Genomic DNA, 21,673 nt, shown 5'->3' with positions numbered 1-21,673 from the left:
CTGGCTTTCCAAACACTTCGTGCCCAATTGTTATTAAACTCCATTCTCTCAGACTCTTACAACAGCACAATGTCTGGGTCAAACCGTTTTATTACCTCTTTTATTGTCACTCTCTTCCTTGCACTCCCAATTCCCCTCACATTCCAACTAAAAATATTCATTCCACTTCTTATTTTAACCCCTTGCCACCTTCCACTACTTTCCCCCTTTCCTCCTATCTCCTTTTACCCCGAGAATCTTATCTCCTACATCTCTCTTCAATCTCCTCATCTTTGTTCTAATCTCCTTCTTCATCTTCTGTAATCTTTCTTTCAACACATTCAAATCTTCCAACCTACAGCTCAACTTCTCTACAAATTCTGCTAACAAGTCTTTTCTCACCGAGTCCTCCGCCCCTACCCTTCCTACAGAAACCCCTCCAACTCTGTCCATCTGTCCGTTCTTCCTCTCCCCTGGTCTCACCTCTGTTCTTTCCTCTCCTATTACCTCCCTCCTTCCCTGTTCCTTTCCTTTCATCTCTACCCTCAATCCTTTTCCTCCTCTCCACTAACCCCTCCCCTCTTCCTTCCTCCCCTTCCCTTCTCCAAATCAACTTTCCTTCCACTTCCTTAAACACTTTTCCAATGATTTCCCGCACTTTTTCACTCCTATAACTTCCTTCCCTCACCTTCCCACTTTCCTTCATCCCCCTCTCCCCCTCCTCGGAGAGCCCGCCTTCTAACACGGCTGCATAATCATGGGCTACAGGACATAGAACAGAAACGGAATCTGGAACCAAAGACACAGGATACATTAGTAGCACAAACCGAATTCACTTGGTTACCTGGGATTGATGGACAAACTAGAAAAGGACTGCTCCCGGCCTCCCTCTCTTGTTCCAGAGGTTGGTAAACATCTGTCTCTCTTAGTTGGTTGGGAAGTACTTCTGTCCTTTGGTCAACCTGGTGACCTTTCCCCTCTACCCCTGGTTCACCCCTAGATGGTGTGTTCCTTCTCAGCTTCCTGTTCTCCCGGTTTACCCCTTTTGATAATCCTTGCACACTCTGTAATCTTGGAAATGAGTTGACCCGATTGCAATCTACCCCCTGAAATAAGCTTACAATATTCCACCCATCCAAGTCACCACCAGCACAACTCCCTTCGTCGTTTACACTGCCCACGCTAGTACCATCAGCCGAACGGACCTCCGCTTCTTCATCTCCTTCACTGCACTGCGCCCAACCTTCATCCTTTTCTTCCCTCTCTTCAATTCATTCCCTAGAGAATCTTGGATTCGGCCTTTCTGAGGAGCGTCGCAGTTGGTTATGCTCCTCCAAACTTCGCCGGGAAACCCACTGCAACACCGGTTTCTTCTCCAACTTCCGCCGCTACGCACAAGCCCCCCCATTTCTCACGACTTGGGACGATGATAGACCATTACCATTGTCTATCAACGCCCCAAGGGAAACCCCTTTGCCCTGACCCACGTGACAGTTTAAGTTATCACGTGGGTCCTTCAAATGGATCCCCCTTTCGGAGTTACGCCCACCAGACCCACCCGCGTGACCTTTTAAGTTGTCACGTGGGCCCTTCCAAAACTGTCCCAGCTCAACCTTCACCCCGCCCGACCCACCCGCCACCTTCAATGGCTCAAACTAGACCTTTTGGCTCCCCAACCCATCTTGCCTTTTCGCCACATCAGCAAAGGAAGAGAATCCCACCATTAAGTTGTTTAATTCAAACCTATTTGAAATATTTTCCTTAAAAAGATTTATTGTCATTTAGTTTTCCCCAACCGGCTCAGTAACCCCAAAAAAACCTTTCATCTTCTCCACCTTTTCAACTCCCAACCTAAGCCCTCCACGTGTCCACCACCCCGCCAGCTCATTATCTTCTACCTTAGGAACACATCCCCACCACGACCATTCAACTTCAGAGGCCACCCACACCTTGTACCAGGCTTCATCCGAGCATATTTCAATGACCCTCAGTAGGTTCTCGTGCCTAACACCAGCAACCTGTAACTCCACGGCACCCAGAAAACATTTAAAAGCTTTCATCAAGATGCCTCCCAGACAATGCACGATGTGTTCAAGAACAGAGTTCTGCCAGAGGTGAAATGGAAGGCCTACAAGCTTCAGCCGGGCACAACCATCTTGGACTTCGACTTCATTGCATAATGGACTCCATTTCTGAACCTGTATCAGAGCTCCATCCACCACTACTGCTTTAAAACTTATCTCCTGGTCGCCTACATCAAGCACGGCTTTCGTCCCAGCAAAAGGGAACAACATAGCTTTACTCCCAGATCCTAACTCCCCTGCCACTGTACATAGAACCCTTCTCCAGTCCATCACTCCTCTATCGGCCACTAACACCCTTCTTTTCTTTCACTCATTCTTCCCTGCTCCTATCGATAATCTTCGAAGACTAGAAGTGCAAGCAACCACCACTTCAGTCGAAATGCCTTGCACTTCTACGCTCCTAGAGGAACTAATCAAAACTGCCCCCTCCTGAGCTTTTTTACACTGATCTTTGGATTTTTGACCATTTCTCTTCACCCCCTCTTCTCTCTTCACTTCCAAGGCTACAAGAAAAGACTGTAGCACCTTCACAAAGTCCATCCACCCTTTCCGTAGCCTCCCTTCTGGCACACACACCAATTGCTTTCCACTTGGTCCAGATATGACATTTGACACCCAAATATATGTCACCAAGCCCCAAAATCAAGATATTCCATTAACTTTTATAGGGAAAATGAAGCTTACCTTGATGATCTCAACAAGCTGGTCAGTGAAAATTTAGAATTCAGAGAACATCAACATAAATTATTACAGGAACCAGACTAGAAATTTCTTTCAAAACACTAAGAAAATGCAGGATCATTCATCCAAGGCCCCGTTTGGTTTGCAGGAATAGGGGTCTGGAATCGGAATCAGAATGGGCTATTCTGATCCCAACTGTTTGGTTGGGCAGAATCGGATCCCATTCCCGTTCCTGCTGGAATGGCATTCCCCCATTTGAGGGAATGAACATTCCCTGCCCCTCCCTTGAGAATGAAATCTCATTCCTATTGATTCCAATTCCCATTCCCATTTCTGTCTGAACCAAACAGACTATGGCAATAGGCCATTCCGATTCTGAAGGATTTAGATTCCGACTGCAAACCAAACAGACCCTAAGATGTTTAGATAATTGCATACCTGGCCAAGAAGCAGTTCAACAAGAACACAGCCAGCTGACCAAATATCAATGGATGTGTATTCAGTCGCACCAAATATGAGTTATGGAGCCCTGTAGTAATGAGAGCATATGTACAATATGTTCGCTTCACCCTTGACCTGATAATATAATGCTTGATGAATACCATCAGAAGAGGGAAAATGTATTAGTAAGCAAACAGAATATGACGAACTCCAGGAAAGCACGAACAAGTGAATACCCATAATAAGATAAGTGGCCATAAAAACCCATTTGAAAATTATGCATTCAAAAAAGAGCATACTAAAAGATTCTAAGGCTTTACATCCATGTGGCAAACTCTAGGAATAGTGTGCCCTGAGCCCCCTAAGTATCTGGAATAGAAAACCCTATTGAATATCTAGAAAGGAAAAAAACAGGTGCAAAGCATTATATAATAAAAATAATCATATAGCATATTTGGTATGTATAGGCAAGTACCTATGTTTGCAGAATGTATTGGTTGAAGGAGATTTAAAAAATGTGGTGAGGTGGTTGAAATACAATTGCAATCGAACTTGGCAACATAGGTATACTATTAAGGGGAATCAAACAGCTAGCTAAGGGAATGGTTTTGGACTGGCATTGGACTTGCATACCAACAAACAAAGTAGTCAATTCCCTAGTCAGGCAGGGTTTTTGCAGGGATCATTTGTATTGGGGTGTATTGAACTAATGTAGTGTGTAAAATAGTAAATGGGGGCAAGTAGTAATTAGACTACCAAAAAAAGTTGTACTTAAATTTTTTTTACCACAATTAATAACATTTTATTGTTGTTCATCAAGAAAAGAACAAATTGATAGGAAGTGGAACTACTTCAAAACATTAGGAAGGAGCTACTTCATAGAAAAAAAAAGACAAAATAAAAGGGGTCATTGTATAGTACTTTTGAAACTTTTTTGTAACAGTAAAAAGGAAATCGGTAGTCTTTTTGCAAGACATGAACCAAAAGAGATGGATGCAAGCACTAAATAAGTTTGTTCACTTTGTTGTAGCAAATAGATTCTCTTTAGCCTTCTACAAGAATTTTTGGTACAAAATTATAAATTACTTGATAAGCATGTCTTAGGAATCAAAGATAAATGCAACTTTCATCTTCTTCGTCCCAAAAGTTCAAGGAGCCTCATCCCTAAAGTTTAAGCAGCATTTCATGTATAATTGACCATCATTGGATTTTAGTTATGTATCATAACGCACGTCTCATCAATGGAGAATACTGGGGCAAGAGACATAACAGAAATATGGTATGAATCAGTGAAGAAATTCTTAGGAACAAGAAAAAATAATTGGAAACATTGTGTTGAATTGGGCAATATATAGTACAGATTAATTATGAAGTTCTAATGGTAAAACTTAAGCAGACAATCAGGACCAATCGGTTTTACTAACTCAACTAAGGCTGAAGTGTCGGTTGCTTTCACTGGCAAATGCCATCAAATGACTAGGGGACAAGGAAGGGGATCCTTGGAGGATAAAACATTATTTGGAAGAAGCAATGGATTCCTTAGACAGCTAAAATGCAAACCTGTTTTGGGGTTCTCCCCTGCTTTATACATCCTCTCATGTACTCCCTTTTATTTTAAGGAAATCTGATTAAACTTTTCTCATAAAAAAATCGCTCATGAATAAACTACTACAATAAACAATAAAAAAATGATTCTTTGTCCCTTAATACTACAATATAGTCCTTTCATTCTTCATAGAAATTAAAATGACGTGGCATAACTCAGAATAGTTTACTGCATGACAAGTCATAGATATTCAAGTTCAACATAAAGAATGAGCTTCCACATCTTTGTAGACCAGGAGCTTTTGTTAAGGAGGAAAACCAATAACTGAAAAGTAAGATAAAGATCCAGATTTATATATCAAATTATCAACATATCAACAAAGACTGGACATCCATAACCTCCACGAGACCTTTATATGCAAACCAACTAAACTAGATATCAGCCGGGAAAAAAACAACCCAAAAAAAATAATGAAATGTTGCGGGCATCAGTAAAGAATCTGGAATCATTTGGGTCATCTTTTCCAATCAAGCAACTTCCCATTTCCCGTCAAGTGGAAGAACAATTTACATCACTTAAGCGTATATGCAACCCAAGGGCAACGTAATGATTGAGTGTGTTGGAATTGCACAACAGAAATAATGTATTCTGTACGTGTACAAAAACAAAATAAAAAGCAGATAGCAATAAAAAAAGAAAGAAGAGAGAACACCAGATTTACGTGGTTTGGCCAAAATGCCTAAGTCCACGGGTAGTAACTCAGAGCTTCCTTCTTACTATAAACAGGAGAAAATACAAAGATGGTCTTACCGGAATCACACCTGTACCCGACACTCAATACTCCTCTCAACACACTGTATACACTATACACTGAAATGAAATGGAGTATATGTTATGAAATAGCATAGGAGGGACCCCTATTTATACTTGAGCTGAGGGGAATAATGGGGTTTTAAAAAAATTTCTTCATAGTTAAGCAAACCACAATCGGTGGTTTGCAAATGGTGTGCCACCGAACAGAATGGTGGGCTCAGCTCGGTGGGCCACCGATTACAAATTCGGTGAGCCACCGATTGGCCCACCCTTTTTGCTCAACATTTTCCCACTTGAGGACAATTTTCATAGTAAAAAACTCGCTCGAGAATAGTTGTCGATCATCTCTTGCTATGTGGCTTCAAGTCCCAAAGAAGTTCTGCACCAGATGAACTTCTCTCTCATCACCGACTTTGTCAATATATCAGCAACGTTGTTGTTAGTGTGGATAGAAGTGTTGAAAAGCAAAAAAGGTGGATCAATCGGTGGCTCACCAAATTTGCAATCGGTGGACCACTGAGCTGAGCCCACCATTCTGTTCAATGGCACACCATTTGCAAACCACAATCGGTGGTTTGCTTAACTATGAAGAAAATTTTTAAAACCCCATTATACCCCTCAGCTCAAGTATAAATAGGGGTCCCTCCTATGTTATTTCATAACATATACTCCATTTCATTCCAGAGTATAGTGTATACAGTGTGTTGAGAGGAGTATTGAGTTTGGGTGTATTGAGTGTCGGGTACAGGTGTGATTCCGGTAAAGCCATCTTTGTATTTTCTCCTGTTTATAGTAAGAAAGAAGCTCCGAGTTGCTGCCTGTGAACGTAGGCATTTTGGCCGAACCACGTAAATCTGGTGTTCTCTTTTCTTTCTTTCTTTATTGCTATATGCTTTTTATTTTGTTTCTATGCACGTACAGATTATATTATTTCCGCTGTGCAATTCCAACAATTGGTATCAGAGCCACACGGTTCTATTCTGGGATTCTGCCGAAATCTGTATTTGTTGTTATGATATTGCACGTGTTGAATATGGCGAGTTCAAGCTCTACTTGGTTTGACATACCGAAATTCAACGGATCCAACTATGCAATTTGGAAGCTGAAGATGCATGTTGTGTTGGAGAAAGAAGATTGTGCAATTGCCTTAAAAGGAAAAGAGAGGAAGCCTGCTGATATGAAAGACGAAGATTTTGAGAAGAAAAACCAGATAACCATGGTTGATATTCTTATTGCTTTAGAAGATTTGGTTCTATTCAACGTGTCCGAGGAAACCACTGCCATAGGTTTATGGAACAAGTTGCGGAATCTCTACGAGGGGAAATCGATGTCCAACAAAATATTTCTCTGACGACAAATCTACAATCTGAGGATGAAGTATGGAGCCTCTTTGCAAGTACACTTGAATGAGTTCAACACTCTCGTAAGAAAATTAGCAGTTGTAGAGGTACGTATTGATGACAAAGAAAAGGTTGCTCATTTGCTTTGTTCTATGCCAGACTCTTGGGATAATTTGACAATGAATTTGAGCAATACTAAAGATTTGTCATTAGAATCTACTATTTCTATGTTGCTTACGGAAGAATCTCGTAGAAAAGTTGGTGAGAATTCTTCAGGTGACGCAATGATGGTACGAGGTAGATCGAATGAGAGAAACAACTCTATCAAAAAACAAACGAGATCCAAGTCAAGAAGCAACAAGAAAGGACTCAAGTGTTGGAATTGTGGTAAGAAGGGGCACCTTCGAAAAGACTGTTGGCAACCCAAAGCAGAGCAAAATCGACCCAACTCTGACAAAGATCCGGCTTCAAATAATTCCCAATGAAACATCGCAGAAGGAAGTGATTCATCAGAAGATGGTGAGGTAGTTGAAGATGGACAGATAATCACGAACAAAGTGGTATTATTGTACATCAATGTGTTTAGTCCGTGCATGAAAGACAGGATTTCTTGCCAAGTGTAATGCGCTTTGACTGTTACAATGAATATTCACCACTTCTTTCTTGATGTGGAATTCATCAAACAACCTCTTTAGCCAAATACTTTCTTTGCATGTTTGTGTAGCTGGCATATATTCTGCTTCTGTTGTAAATAAGGCCACTATAGATTGCAATTTTGATGCCCAACTCACTCCACCATTAGCTAAAGAAAACACATAACCAGTAGTTGATTGTTTATTATCGCGATCTCCTGTATAGTCTACATCCACATAACCAACTAGTTTTAAGCTTTGACCACTATAGCAAATGGAGATTTCAAAAGTACCCTTCAAATACCAAAGGATTCTCTTCACCACAGTCCAATGATCTCTTCCTGGATTTGCCATAAACTTACTGACTGCTCCCACTGCTTGTGCAATGTCTATTCTGGTGCACACCATGGCAAACATAAGGCTCCCTACTGCTGATGAATATGGTATTGGGACATCTCTATCTTCTCAAATTCAGTGCTAGGTGATTGTTCCGAAGACAACTTGCAACCAACAAGAAATGGGATACTAACTGGTTTGGAATTCTGCATGTTGAAGTGTCGCAAGACCCTTTGAACATAACTCTTTTGAGTTATCCAGACTTTTCTGTTCTTTCTGTCCTTATATACCGTCATCCTAAGAATCTGATTAACTGCCCCCAGATCCTTCATGTCAAACTCCCTAACTAAACGAGCTTTCAGTGTTGAGATACTTCCTTTATCAGTACCTGCAACTAACATGTCATCAACATATAACAACAAAATGATGAAGTGATCATTACCAAAGTATGTGTAGGCACAATGATTTGTTTCGCATTTGCTAAAGCCTAAGCTCACAATGAAGGAATCAAATCGCTTATACCAACACCTTGGCACCTGTTTTAGACTGTAAAGTGATTTGGTCAGCTGACAAATCAGATCATTTTTGTCGTTCTCGACAAAGCCTTCAAGTTGAGTCATATAAATCTCTTTTTCAAGATTACCATGCAAGAATGCAGTTTTAACATCTAACTGCTCCATCTCCAAGTCAAGTACTGCAGCCATACTCGATAGAATACGAATAGTACTTAATCAAATAATAGGAGAAAATATTTCGTTGAAGTCGATACCTGATTTCTGAGCATATCCTTTTACAACTAGTCGAGCTTTGTATCTTTCGATATTCCCGTTAGTGTCCTTTTTGAGTTTGTACACCCATATATACCCAATGGCCTTTCGATTCTTAGGTAGTTTGACTAAGTCCCAAGTTTATTTTTTTTCAGAGTTTCCATTTCTTCCTCCATTGCCATTTGCCAATGACAAGCATTTGGACATTTGCATGCTTACTGGTATGAATAAGGCTCGTGCTCTTCTGTAATGCAAGCGTAAGCTATTACATAATCCTGAAGCCAGATAGGAGGTCTTGTAGCTCTCCTCGATCGACCTTGATCACCGTGAGTCTCTCCTTCAAAATTGTCAACATGCTCTTCAGGTACATCAACAGTTGTATCAATTTGTTGCTCTTGAATCTTTTGAAAAGATTCTACTTCAATTTTCTCTGTTGTCTTAGAGCTTGATTCTTTTTGCATCGAATCTTCATTGAAGACAACATCTTTGCTAACAACTATCTTGTGGGCAGTAGGATCCCACAATCTGTATCCCTTTGTACCTTCTGCATAGCCAAGAAAAATACACTTTTTGGACCTTGCCTCTATCTTGGTCCTTTGCTCCTTAGGAATCCAAGCATAAACATCACAACCAAAGGTACGTAGGAAAGAATAATCAACAGGGTTCCTGACCATACCTCTTCTGGAATTTTGCAATCAAGTGCCATAGTGGGAGAATTTACTAGGTAACATGCCGTATTGACTACTTCTGCCCAAAAGTACTGCTCCAGCTTAGCTGCACTCAACATGCTTCTAGCTCGATCCATAAGTGTACGATTCATTCGTTCAGCAACTCAGTTTTGTTGTGGAGTTCGTGGAACTATATATTGTCTCAGAATGTCGTGCTCATTGCAAAAATCTTCAAATTCTTTCGAGGTATATTCTTTCCCATTATCGGTTCTCAGACACTTAATTCTTTTCCCCTTCTGATTTTCAACTAGAACTTTGAACTTTTTGAAATAGGAAAAAATATCACTCTTCCGTTGGAATAAATATACCCATACTTTCCTGGAGAAATCATTAATAAAAGAGACAAAGTATAATGAACATCCAAAAGATTCCGTAGTAGCTTCCCACGTATCAGAGTGTATTAGATCTAATACCTCTCTACTCCTAACTTTAGACTTGGGAAAACTAGTTTTGTGGTGTTTCCCAAAAAAACAATCTTCACAGAAATTCAAATTAGTAGATTTTAAACCAGGAAGTAAATTTTGATCAAGAAGTACCTTAAGTCCTTGCTTGCTCATATGACCCAAACGTCTGTGCTAAATCATGACGGAATCGGTCACAGCATTTGCAACGATGGCATCGCCGACCATGGTATCCCCGATCAAGTGGTATAACTTCCCTTGTAATTTGCCTTTTGCAATTACCATAACTCTTTTACTGATCTTCAATTGGCCCTTTTCTCCAGAAAACTTGTAACCGTCTTCATCAAACTTTTCCAATGACAGGACTCTTTCGCAGTTCAGGAACATATCGTACACCAGAGATTGTATGAGTGATGCCGTCAAACATAGTAATTCTAACGTCTCCAATTCCCACTATTTTGCATGTGCTATTATCGCCTATGTAAATAGTCCCACCATCGCACGATTGGAATGTGTAGAACCAATCTCTACATGGCGTCATATGGAAAGAAGCACCATATTCTAATATCCAGTCATGCTTTAAATTATCACAAGAATCAATAGACAGTACCTCACCATCTTCTGATGAATCACTTCCTTCTGCGATGTTTCCTTGTGAATTATTTGAAGCCGAATATTTGTTAGAGTTGGGCCGATTTTGTTCTGCTTTGGGTTGCCGACAATCTTTTCGAAGGTGCCCCTTCTTACCACAATTCCAACACTTGAGTCCTTTCTTTTTGCTTCTTGACTTGGATCTCGTTTGATTTTTGATAGAGCTGTTTCTCTCATTCGATCTACCTCATACCATCATTGCGTCACCTGAAAAATTATCACCAACTTTTCTATGAGATTCTTCCATAAGCAACATAGAAATAGTAGATTCTAACGACAGATCTTTAGTATTGTTCAAATTCATTATCAAACTATCCCAAGAGTCTGGCATAGAACAAAGCAAAAGAGCAACATTTTTTTCGTCATCAATACGTACCTCTACAGCTGCTAATTTGCCTACGAGAGTGTTGAACTCATTCAAGTGTACTTGCAAAGAGGCTCCGTCCTTCATCTTTAGATTGTAGAGTTATCGTCGGAGAAAGATTTTGTTGGACATCGATTTCCCCTCGTAGAGATTCCGCAACTTGTCCCATAAACATTTGGTAGTGGTTTCCTCAGACACGTTGAATAAAACTAAATCTTCTAAAGCAATAAGAATATCAACCATGGCTATCTGGTTTTTCTTCTCAAAATCTTCGCCTTTCATATCAGCAGGCTTCTTATCTTTTCTTTCCAAGGCAATTGCACAATCTTCTTTCTCCAACACACATGCATCTTCAGCTTCCAAATTGCATAGTTGGATCCGTTGAATTTCAGTATGTCGAACTGGGTAGAGCTTGAACTCACCATATTCAACACGTGCATTACCGGAACAGCAAATACAGATTCCGGCAGAATCCCAGAACAAAACCGTGTGGCTCTGATACCAATTGTTGGAATTGCACAGCGGAAATAATGTAATCTGTACGTGTATTGAAACAAAATAAAAAGCAGATAACAATAAAGAAAGAAAGAAGAGAGAACACCAGATTTACGTGGTTCGGCCAAAATGCCTACATCCACGGGCAACAACTCAGAGCTTCTTTCTTATTATAGACAGGAGAAAATACAAAGATGGCCTTACCGGAATCACACCTGTACCTGACACTCAATACACTCAAACTCAATACTCCTCTCAAAACAACATTGAAATGAAATGGAGTATATGTTATGAAATAACATAGGAAGAACCCCTATTTATACTTGAACTGAGGGGTATAATGGGGTTTTAAAAATTTTCTTCATAGTTCAGCGCAAATGGTGTGCCACCGTTCAATTTGGTGTGCCACCAAACAAAATGGTGGGCTCAGCTCGGTGGGCCACCGATTACAAATTCGTTTAGCCACCGACTGGCCCACCTTTTTTGCTTTTCAACGGAGTCAATAGAGTGAAATGCGATAAATGATTACTGGCCGTTAGACCTGTTCATGAGTCGGGTCGGGCTTTTACTGTGTATTAACAAATTTTTTTAAGGCCCGAAATTTAGTCTATATTATTATTATTATTAATGTTGAAGCAGCTGAATAAAGAGAGAGATAGATTAAAATTATAAAGAAAAGAATAATATATATATATATATATTAAATTATAAATATATATTTTAATAAATATTATATTATTTATATATTTTATATAATATATAAAATACATATTATATATTTTATAAAATATATAATACTGAGTCGGGCCGAGCCGGGCTTGGGCCGGGCTTTTTTGACAAATCCCTAGCCCGGCCCGAAACACAGTCGGGCTTACTGTGTTAAGCCCAAGGTCAGGCCCGCGGGCCTAATTATATGACCAAGCCCAGCCGGGGTGCGGGCCGGGCCGTCGGGCTACCCGGCCCATGAACAGGTCTACTAGCCGTATATAGCTATGATAAAAAAACGAAAGGAAACAACTACATAGGTAGAAGGCAGCTATATACCTAAGACTAAAATCACCATTTCCAGCCATCAATTTCTCCAGACAACGAGTAGAGAACTCGAGTGACTTCTGGAATATTGCAACGATTATTGGCTCCGCATTTTCAACTGTTCGCAATGTCACAAAAAAGAAACAAGAAGGCCACACTGGAGAAAAAGAAGAATACGAAGAGTATCATAAATAATGGTAAATACTTTAATCCAATCAAAACATAGAAGTTCAAGACAAAATGACTCTTTGAAAAATCAAGGAGACGAATACAGTACCGGAAATAGATCGAGTTGCAGAAACAATTGACTTGGCAACCGATACGACCGCCTGAATCTGCAAGTGGTTCCAGGTCTCCAGCCCTAACTTTCCATCTCCGATTTCTTCAATTCCTCCTATGATGATCGAATAGAATTTCTCGAGACCTGCTCTGATCAAATCAGAGTTAGGCCTCTTTAAGAGATCTTTGGGCGCCTTCTCTTCGTGGAGAAGTTCCACGAGTTTGGCGACTTCAGCCATGACAGCCGAGCAGCAAAGCTATTGGAAGTATGTACTTGATCAACACATTCGAAGTGTGATCCCCCTTCGGAGTACAACAAGACCACAAGAGTGAAGAGTCAGAGAATAGCCGCTAATTAGAAACTTGTAGAAACGAAGATTTTTTTACGGAATCTTTAGGTACCAGAGAGAGAGATGGAGAGAGAAAGGAAGGGCTCTCTCTCTCGACTGCTCCCAGCGAGAAGCAGTACTGCAGCAGCAGCAACAGAATGCCATGAATTTAGGTGAGAAGAAGAGCCTTGAGAGTAGTAAGAACAGAGGCTGCCATTCAAGCTCAAAGGTCTCAAAGCTAAGTAGTAAGAACAGAGGCGGATCAAACATGGTCCGAAGAATCACACAGGAAAGAGTTCAAGAGAGAGGGAGGATGGGGAAAAAGAAGGAGAGAGAGATTGAGGGAAACGTGTCCTTCGCATACAATAAATGTGAAACGTGTACTTCGCATGCAAAGTAAAAGACAAATTGCACGACTTCTGTCACTCTAAACGTGTCCTTCGCATGAAACGTGTCATAAATCTACACTAACGTACAAAGGAAAGCAAGAAATCAAGAGCTTGATGAGACACGCTCAAATCTCTCGCATGTAAAGACGTTTATCTACTGGCACGTAAAGAGAAATCATCCATTCCGGTGCTAAGCAAGCGCAAGTTGTTACATGGCTTGAGTAAGGAAATTTAAGAAAATAAAGCAAATTTCAATAATTGAATGGTGGGTAATAAAATCACAATAGACCTGATGTAAGATTCATAAACCAAATTATAAGATTCAAACAAAAATGATAAGACTTGCAAAAAAAAGATTCAATGTAAGATTTAAATTAAAACTCTTGGAATTCATGTAGTAAATTGTAAAGCTCACTTTTCAAGAAAATGTTCTAAGAAAAATGACAAAATAAATAGATGGATTCGAACAATTTCAATGCCAGTTAAAAAATAAACTCCGTAAATAAGTCTGCTTATTGAAGAAACTTATTTTATCTAATATCTATGAAGAATGTAAATACTAAAAAAGGATCAAGTAATAAAAATAAAAAGAGATAAGGTTTGTATCATCCAAAAGCATTTGAATACATCAGAATTTTTTTTATGAATAAAGATAGTTTTATTACTTCAAAAGAAAAAGAAGATCTCATACAGCATCATGAGAACCTTCAAGTACATCCTTATGCAAAGTGTACACAGGAAGCCTATGGAAGCAACCATACCTTATCGTTAAGCATTTGATCAAAATTAAACGTATAATTTGTTAGCCGATTGTTCTTAGGTCAACGTATCTGTTAAAAAGCAAATTAAACAGATGTTAGAAAAAGAATAAGAATGCCTAAAGTGACCAATATATTAGAATTAAATTAACACAAAAGCATGCTCTTATTGAAGTAGTTAGAATAAAGGACAGAAATACAAAATGTTGTCATAGGACATTTCATGATATACCAAAATTGTATACTAAAATACCATAAATCTCACATTTCTTGTCAAACTTTACTTCATAATACAACATAACAGCATTTTTCCAATTTGTTATTATTATTTAGGGCTTGTTCCTTTCCCTACCAACAGAGAAACCTAAAAAAAATAAAAAGAAAAGGAAAGAGTTGAAAGGTTGAGAGAAAGAATCATGAAGACTAATACACAGCAGCAAAAAGTAGTAAGAACTTACAACTCTACTAGTAGATTGCTAGTTTTTTTACAAGTTTGTCAGCTTATTTTGCCACTTTTTGGAAATTGGAACACATGGGAGGAATAAGACCACTATCATAGATTACCCAAAAAAACGTTTTGGGTGGTTAGAGCTATTCTGAGGCCCACAACTACATGAAGAGCTTTTTCAATTATACTCTCAAGAGTAAGCAAATAGAGGGTTAAAAATTGAAAGTAAAAGAAGGGGGAAACACAGAAGCTTTCACACAATAAAATTGAAACTGTAAGAATTATCAGCCCTACTTGCATTTGGTGGAAAATAATCGGGATTAAAAGGAGAAAAAAGTTGTTGGCTCTGAAAATATCAGAAGGCTAAAGTTGTGGGGAAAAAAGATGCAAGATATTATGATGAAAGAAGCTTATATTTTACTTTACAGTGTGGACTTGCAACTTTATGCAGTTGTTTGTGGAGGATATAGAATTTTGTAGAATGCACTAAAAAAAGTGCAGCATTTTAGGATGGATGTATTCACTTGGTCTTAAGGAAAGATAACAAAATTTTATTTGGCATCCTCATCCACACTTGTATTGCACTGAGTGATCTTCCCTAAGTTATTCCAATTAGTGAATACCCACTAAAATTTGGCTCCTATTGGTGCACCATGTGCCACTTCCAAGACAAAACCAACCCAATGAAACCCACTAAACCAATTCAGCTATATGAAGTGATAAATGGTGGAGGTGGACAACTTTAATGCAATGTTTTTTAAATCTGACTGGAATATGGAACCACTTCTCCATACAGGTGGCGGGTCAGTAGTTCAATTGTATGATTCAAATGGGTCAATTCATGACATCATAAATTGAACACAAATATTATAAATAGATAAAATTACAAAAAATTATGAAAAGTTACAAAAAAGTAGAAAAAATTGGGAAACCTCTAATATTATATATTCATTATATAAACAAAAAATAAGTATGATAAATGAGAAATAATGACTACAAATAAAAAACAAAAAAAGAGAATAAATCTCTAATCCATGACCTCTGGACTGGGTCAAACAGTTCAGCAGTTCAATCAGCTGGGTCATTGACCATCAATGGTTTTTTTTTTTTTTGCATTTCAGTGGTTCATTGTGACAGAGAAATTGGTCTGGTCCAACTAGCCAATATGACCGCAGTTTGAAAATATTGCTTTAACAAGAATCACTCGCCCCCTTCCCAAAAGAAAAATGTCCAGATTCTGAAAAACTTAAACAAAGTATAAACAATAGGGCAAATTACTTGTACCTTTCCCGGGGTTTTAGTCAAATACTAATACCTACACTAGGGTTTACCTATTAACTTTATACACACCTCCACTAACCTGTTGTCAGTTTTAGTGAAGGAAATTGTTCAAATGACATTTAAAGCTTTTCAAAAGTCCATTTTAACTTACATAAAGTGGGAATGGAAAGTTAAAATAGTTTCAAGTAAAATAAAATAAAATTTTGAGATGGTAATGCTGCATTTAGTTTTATAAGTTACTTCTACCAATTTCAAAACATATAACAGGCAAAATTGCATTTTATCATCTCTTCAATTAAGAAAACCCTGTGGTTTCATGATCAAAGGGAGCATAAAATAATAGGTAAACCTGAAAGGAGGTCTTACTATCTTAGTATTTCACTGAAATCCCAAGGTAGGTAGAAGTAATTTACCCTAAATTATATTAAGTAGAAGTTGAGCTAATGTTAGCGGGATATAAATGAGCAAAATTCCAAATTAGCAACAAAAGTGGGACTTCTTGTAGAAATTTCCTGCAAGGGTGCAACTAATTTGCCACTTACACATCATAGGAAATATTTAACCAAGTCCCAAAGAGTAAAGAACAGGAAGGGATAGGAATAGAAAACTCACTTAACAGCCCCATAACCAACTTCCGTTCGAGATCCTTATCACTCCACTCTGCATCTTTACCTGGTCAAAGATGCAAAATAAACAATTGATATCATTCATCATTTTGAGTGCAGAAACGACCTGATAAATGAATTAGGAATATGCAAGAGATAAAAGCAACAGAACGCAGAGTAGACGGGTCCTTATCAGAAAGCGAAATGTTGGTACACAATCGATTTATGCAACAATTGGTTTTTCATCCTACAGACAAGGCATGAAACTTGAAAAGACGTATACAACTTTGCCTTGAAATAGCTTTTCATGAGTTCCAATATTTATGTAGAGTGACAAATACAGGACATCCGAACTGTAAAAACAAGAGTAGCAGTAGACATGGAATCAGTACCAGCTAGCAAGATTCTAGAAGAAATGCCATTACCTGTTACCACCAGGAGAAGAGTTCGATCTCCGGCACATGACACGAAGAGTGAAATAAGAAGAAGAAAAAAGACGGGGGACGAAGAAAAAAGAAAGAAAAAAAAAGGAGAGGTGGAGGGAGGAGGTAGCAGAGATGGGGGATGAAGGAGATGAGAACAGCGAGGGGCAGAGAACTATGAAAGCACCGAATTGAGTGAGGACCCAATGAAAGGGGAAGATGGCGGAGAAGAGTTCGATCTCTGGTGGTAACGAGCGCCATTACCAGTTACCATCGAGGAGAAGAGTTCAATCTCCGGCGCGTGAAAGAAGAGGGTGGGGTAGAGAACGATGAAAGCACAGAACTGAGTGGGGACACAACGAAAGGGGAAGGTGGCGGAGCAGCTAACAAAGTAGAAGAGCTCTAGAGGGATGGAGAAGTAAGCGAGAGCAATGAGAAAGTCCCTGACCTTCTGACATTGGAGAATGTTGTCGATGGTCTAGAGAAAGGGGAAAGAAAATGCATGACAAGTGTGAGTTATACAAAGAAAAAATATAGAACGTGTCCATGCATTAGGGAAAGCACCTCTTCTAGAACCCAAAAGGGTTCGAAAGATTGCTCAAATCATTCGCACGTGTAAGTTTTCCGTTTTGCAAAAGAGGAAAGCACCCCTATATATATATATATATATATATATATATATATATATATATATAATTTGTTATTTCCTACATTTTTCTTCCTTTTCTTTTTCTTTCAAATCAAGCACAACCTTGGTAAAAAATTAGGTAAATCCAAAATCCAAATAGTTGTTATTCAGCTAAAAATTTGACTTTTCCGTAAAGCTTCTTTTAATAGTTTCTCCAAATGAAATCAATAGAACAATTCAACCAAAACTTCAGCCCTTTCAAACGGGCCCTACCTAGTTGGGTCGACCAGTTAGCTATGAACCATCTTATTTCCGTTAAGTGGACTTAGTGAGATATTATGGTCAATCCAAACTACAAACCAGTCATTAATGGTTTTGACTAGTCATATGTTCAAAGATTAAAAAGTGTTCTATAACATGGTTGGTTTTGTTTTCAAAAACAAAGCAATTCCACATATGCAAGATTATAGCTTTTTTGTTGATGTGGCTGTTGATTTTTTTTTTTCAAAAACAAAACCAATCAAACATCGAGATCACATTAACACCCCACATGCACATCTCAGCATGCATTGGAAATGTCTCATGTACTTGTCATTGGGAATGTCTCATCCCCTATATATACCATATATTCCAACTTGCATATGGCTCTGTATGACTCAGATTGTCAATTTAGAGGGTGTTCTTCAATATGAATTTTTTTATTATTATTTTTTTTTTGCATTATGAGTAAACCGATTTTGATGTGAAGACATACACATATATATGAGAGAGAGACAAAACTGAAATCATGAATGAGTTGTTGAATTTCTAGTTTTTCATATGATGAGTCTTGTTTCATAGATTATATGATGTTTGCACTCCAAAATGTGCATATGTTAAAAAAATACAATGTTGATAATTTAAAAAAAAATATAGATCTTTTTTTGAAACAAGGTTATGTTGTTTTTTGCTTTTCAACATCCTTGAAGTTTTCAACATCCATGTAAATCATAAAAGTTTAACAAATACCATATAAGATTGTTAATGCTTGCACGTATGCATACTTGCATAGCATCTGATTTTGCAAAAAAGCAATGTGTGTTATGCTTAATAGCAACATACATTCAATGATATTTTTGGATTTTCAAAAATTAAAAAAAAAAGATCTATGGTCGTTTCCACAAGCCCAATTCTCTTGTAATTAAAATCAATGCAAACACCCTAAGAGCATTGCATTCAACCACACATCAAGAATATCTTAGGCACTTGTATGTTAAATTTATAGGGAGATATTGTGATGTACAACTAGATGCGGTTCTCTAAGGGTGTTTGTACAATTCAAACTCATAGCCAATTTAGTTTGAAATATAGAGCATCTCTAACACCAACCCATGCATCGTACATTTTTGCATGAAAGTGCATGGTAATTTCAAGTGGTTTTTTCTTTTTTTTTTCTTTTTATTTAGAAGACACTTTCACCCAAAATAGTATGACCTGCACGATCATATTGAAGTAATTTTTGTTGGATATTTGGAGTTAGAAGATTAATCCAAAATTCTGGTATGATAGTTTGGTTCACTCAAATAAAATGTAAAAGGATACAAAAAAAGGTGAAATAAAAATGAATTCAAGTTGTATTTTAAATGAATTTTACATAAAACCAAGCTTAAAACAATACACGTTACTGGATATAGTAGGTAACAGTGTATTGATATTTGTATTTGACCCAAGGTTAATAAAATCGAATTGGACAACAAACCGTTCAGGGGTTCGGTTTTAGGTCAAATGGTTCAATCATTCAAACTGAACGAACGGCCCATTCTAATAAGAAAAATAAAAAAAAATGGCCAAAAAATGCTGGATGATTCAAACAGTTTGATTGCCTGAGTCAGCAGTTTACTAACCAAATCAACGGTTTTTTAGCCAAAATGACAGTTCTGGGATAAAATGGAACCGGTTAGGTGACTGATTTCCAAATTTTTGGTCTGATCGTCCGGTCCAATCAACCATGATTTGACAAATCAACATTTATAAGAATATAAAAACGTTTTGGCTGCTAGCCCTTCATCATGATGGTTAGACTCATTGGCATGCGTCAAAGTAAAACACAACCAATAGGGCTTCTCTCTTAACTATGCCACTAGCAACCCAAATAGGATGTGTTTCTAAAGTTCCCTACGAACTTTCTCTTAAATCTTAGTTTCTCTTTTATTCTCTATCAAACCAAAGACAGCCTTAGAGGTCTGTTTAGCAATAACTGGGGCAATTGAACTAAATAACCGATGGGATTCTATGGGTGAAACAATTAAATGATAGACATATTCAAGGATGTAGAACTTCCTTAATAACTTATTTTACCAAAAAACAACAAGTCATTCAATTCAATTATTTTGGTCATTACCAAACAACTCCATATAAAAAGGGTAAATAAATTTTAATTCAAAATAAAAGAATACATGTAGATCTTCATGGGTTTCGCAATAGTTGTAGAAATTATATTATTTATAATCAGATTAGAAACTCACATCATTTAACAATTGATCAAACATAATTCTAGACACTATTTAGAAAAGCTTTTTAAAACACTTTTGTGCTTTTCAAATAAAAATTCGGCTTAAAAGCATTATTGGTATTTGTATAGGCATGTTCTCTTAAGTCATAACTATGATACCAAAAAAAAAAAATAAAAGTATAAAAAAGGGACAAAACACAAAAACAGAATTGGTCAAATGATATAGGTGACATTTCTCTATGCATTTTCAATTATCCTCTTGCTCTCCAAATATATGGCTGCATGGCAAACTTATTAATGACATGGGGCAAACATAAAGATGCCACATGGTAAATTAAATTGTGAATGAAACACTAGCATTTAAGGCTGTGTTTGGTTGTAGTGTAATTTTATTTGCACTAATACAAATGTATGAGAGTGCAAATGAAACATATGCAAATTCTGGTTTAATTTTATTTTGGATTTTACTTTATTCTGCTTTGGGTCTTATTTTGCTTCATTTTTACTACAACCAAACAAAGTAAGATAAAATTTAAAACAAAAATAAATCAAAACTTGCACCTAAATCATGTTCACTACCATAGTTTTGCATCAATGCAAATGAATTTACAGTGTAACCAAACACAACCTAAGGTACAATAGTAATATCATTACACGTGTGTGCCACATGGCATACACATAGATGTTATGTGGCAACCTTGTGAATGTCACATGTAGATCTTTAAATTAGGTCATGTCGGGCTTGGATTTTCAAGCCTATGGGCCGGTAAAACAGGACATGATAAAGTAGGTCGTGCTGGTAAAGGCCTGCAACACAGCCCAACCCATAGCAAGTCGTGTCAGCCATACCACTTAATATAGCTTGCTTTTTTCTTGGAGAGGGGGTACATAAGTACCTCCCAACAGCTATAAACAACTAATTAGGGGGTACTTATATATTTTGGCTTTGTGGGGGAGAAAAAATAACAATAATGCCCCCAATAACTATATAAGTATATAACAACTAGTTTGGGGGTATTTGGGTAATGTGATAATTAACTCTTAAGGAAATTTTCTTAAACTATCCTTATGGTTTAGCTAATTGATTAACTCTACCCTTATTGTTTGCATATTGTCTTAAAGTACCCTTAATGCTTTTGACAATTGACATCGTCGTTAAGTGCTAACAGAAAAAACGAAATGTCAAATTTGCCTTCTACTATTCCTCAAATTTTCAAAAAACCCAAAGATAGAAAGCATATCACTGCTTACTCTCCGTCTCCATATCCATCTTCGTTTCTATTTCCGTCTCCGTCTCCGCCTCCGCCTCTATTTTCTGTCTTCGTCTTCGTCTCTGCCTCTGTCTCTATATTCCGTTTCCATCTCCATCTCCATCTACGTTTATATCCCCGCCACCTTCATTTCCATTTCCATTTTCGTCTCTATATTCGCCTCCGTCTCCTTCTCCATCTCCGTTTCTATTTGCATCTCCATCTCCATCTCCGTCTCTATCTTTTAAGTTTTTCAGCCTCCACTTCTCCTTCCTTTCTCAACACCTCTGCTGCTTCTCACGCTCTCTCTGCTACAATTTCTCTAACCTTTGCCAGAAGCTCCACCGACCTAAAAGCTTCACCGGAAGCTCCAGTTTAATTTGTAGATGAAAACTTTTGTGTATGTTATTAATGAAACTAAGTCGAAGAGAAGCTTTCTCTCTTTCTCTCTCTCAACTATTCTTTGTTATCATCCCTTTTATGTTTTGTATTACAATTTCTTT

General features: G+C 37.9%; 1 protein-coding gene across 11 annotated transcripts in view; it reads right to left on the bottom strand.

Annotated features, from left to right (window-relative positions):
* LOC104587456 (casein kinase 1-like protein HD16) overlaps positions 1–17,224 on the bottom strand; it is a 51,833-nt gene extending 34,609 nt beyond the window's left edge. Inside the window, exons 1-5 of one of the 11 annotated variants that reach the window (XM_088898542.1) lie at positions 12,972–13,209; positions 12,568–12,872; positions 12,303–12,447; positions 10,776–11,300; positions 9,884–10,606 (exon numbers count right to left, since the gene is read on the bottom strand). In XM_088898542.1, coding sequence (XP_088754668.1) covers positions 9,884–9,904 — 21 coding nt within the window. In that variant the 5' untranslated portion in view covers positions 9,905–10,606; positions 10,776–11,300; positions 12,303–12,447; positions 12,568–12,872; positions 12,972–13,209. Of the gene's footprint in view, positions 1–3,182; positions 3,308–8,621; positions 10,751–10,775; positions 11,301–12,302; positions 12,448–12,567; positions 13,267–14,048; positions 14,118–16,386; positions 16,447–16,804 lie in introns of those variants that run through there. The other 10 variants (XM_088898538.1, XM_088898539.1, XM_088898543.1 and 7 more) reach the window with 10 other exon arrangements.
* Positions 17,225–21,673: the final 4,449 nt, after the last annotated feature.

This window comes from Nelumbo nucifera, chromosome 2, assembly GCF_055504915.1.
Source record: "Nelumbo nucifera cultivar China Antique chromosome 2, China Antique-T2T, whole genome shotgun sequence".
Lineage (NCBI taxonomy): Eukaryota > Viridiplantae > Streptophyta > Magnoliopsida > Proteales > Nelumbonaceae > Nelumbo > Nelumbo nucifera.
This window is presented reverse-complemented; position numbering and strand designations above follow the sequence as displayed.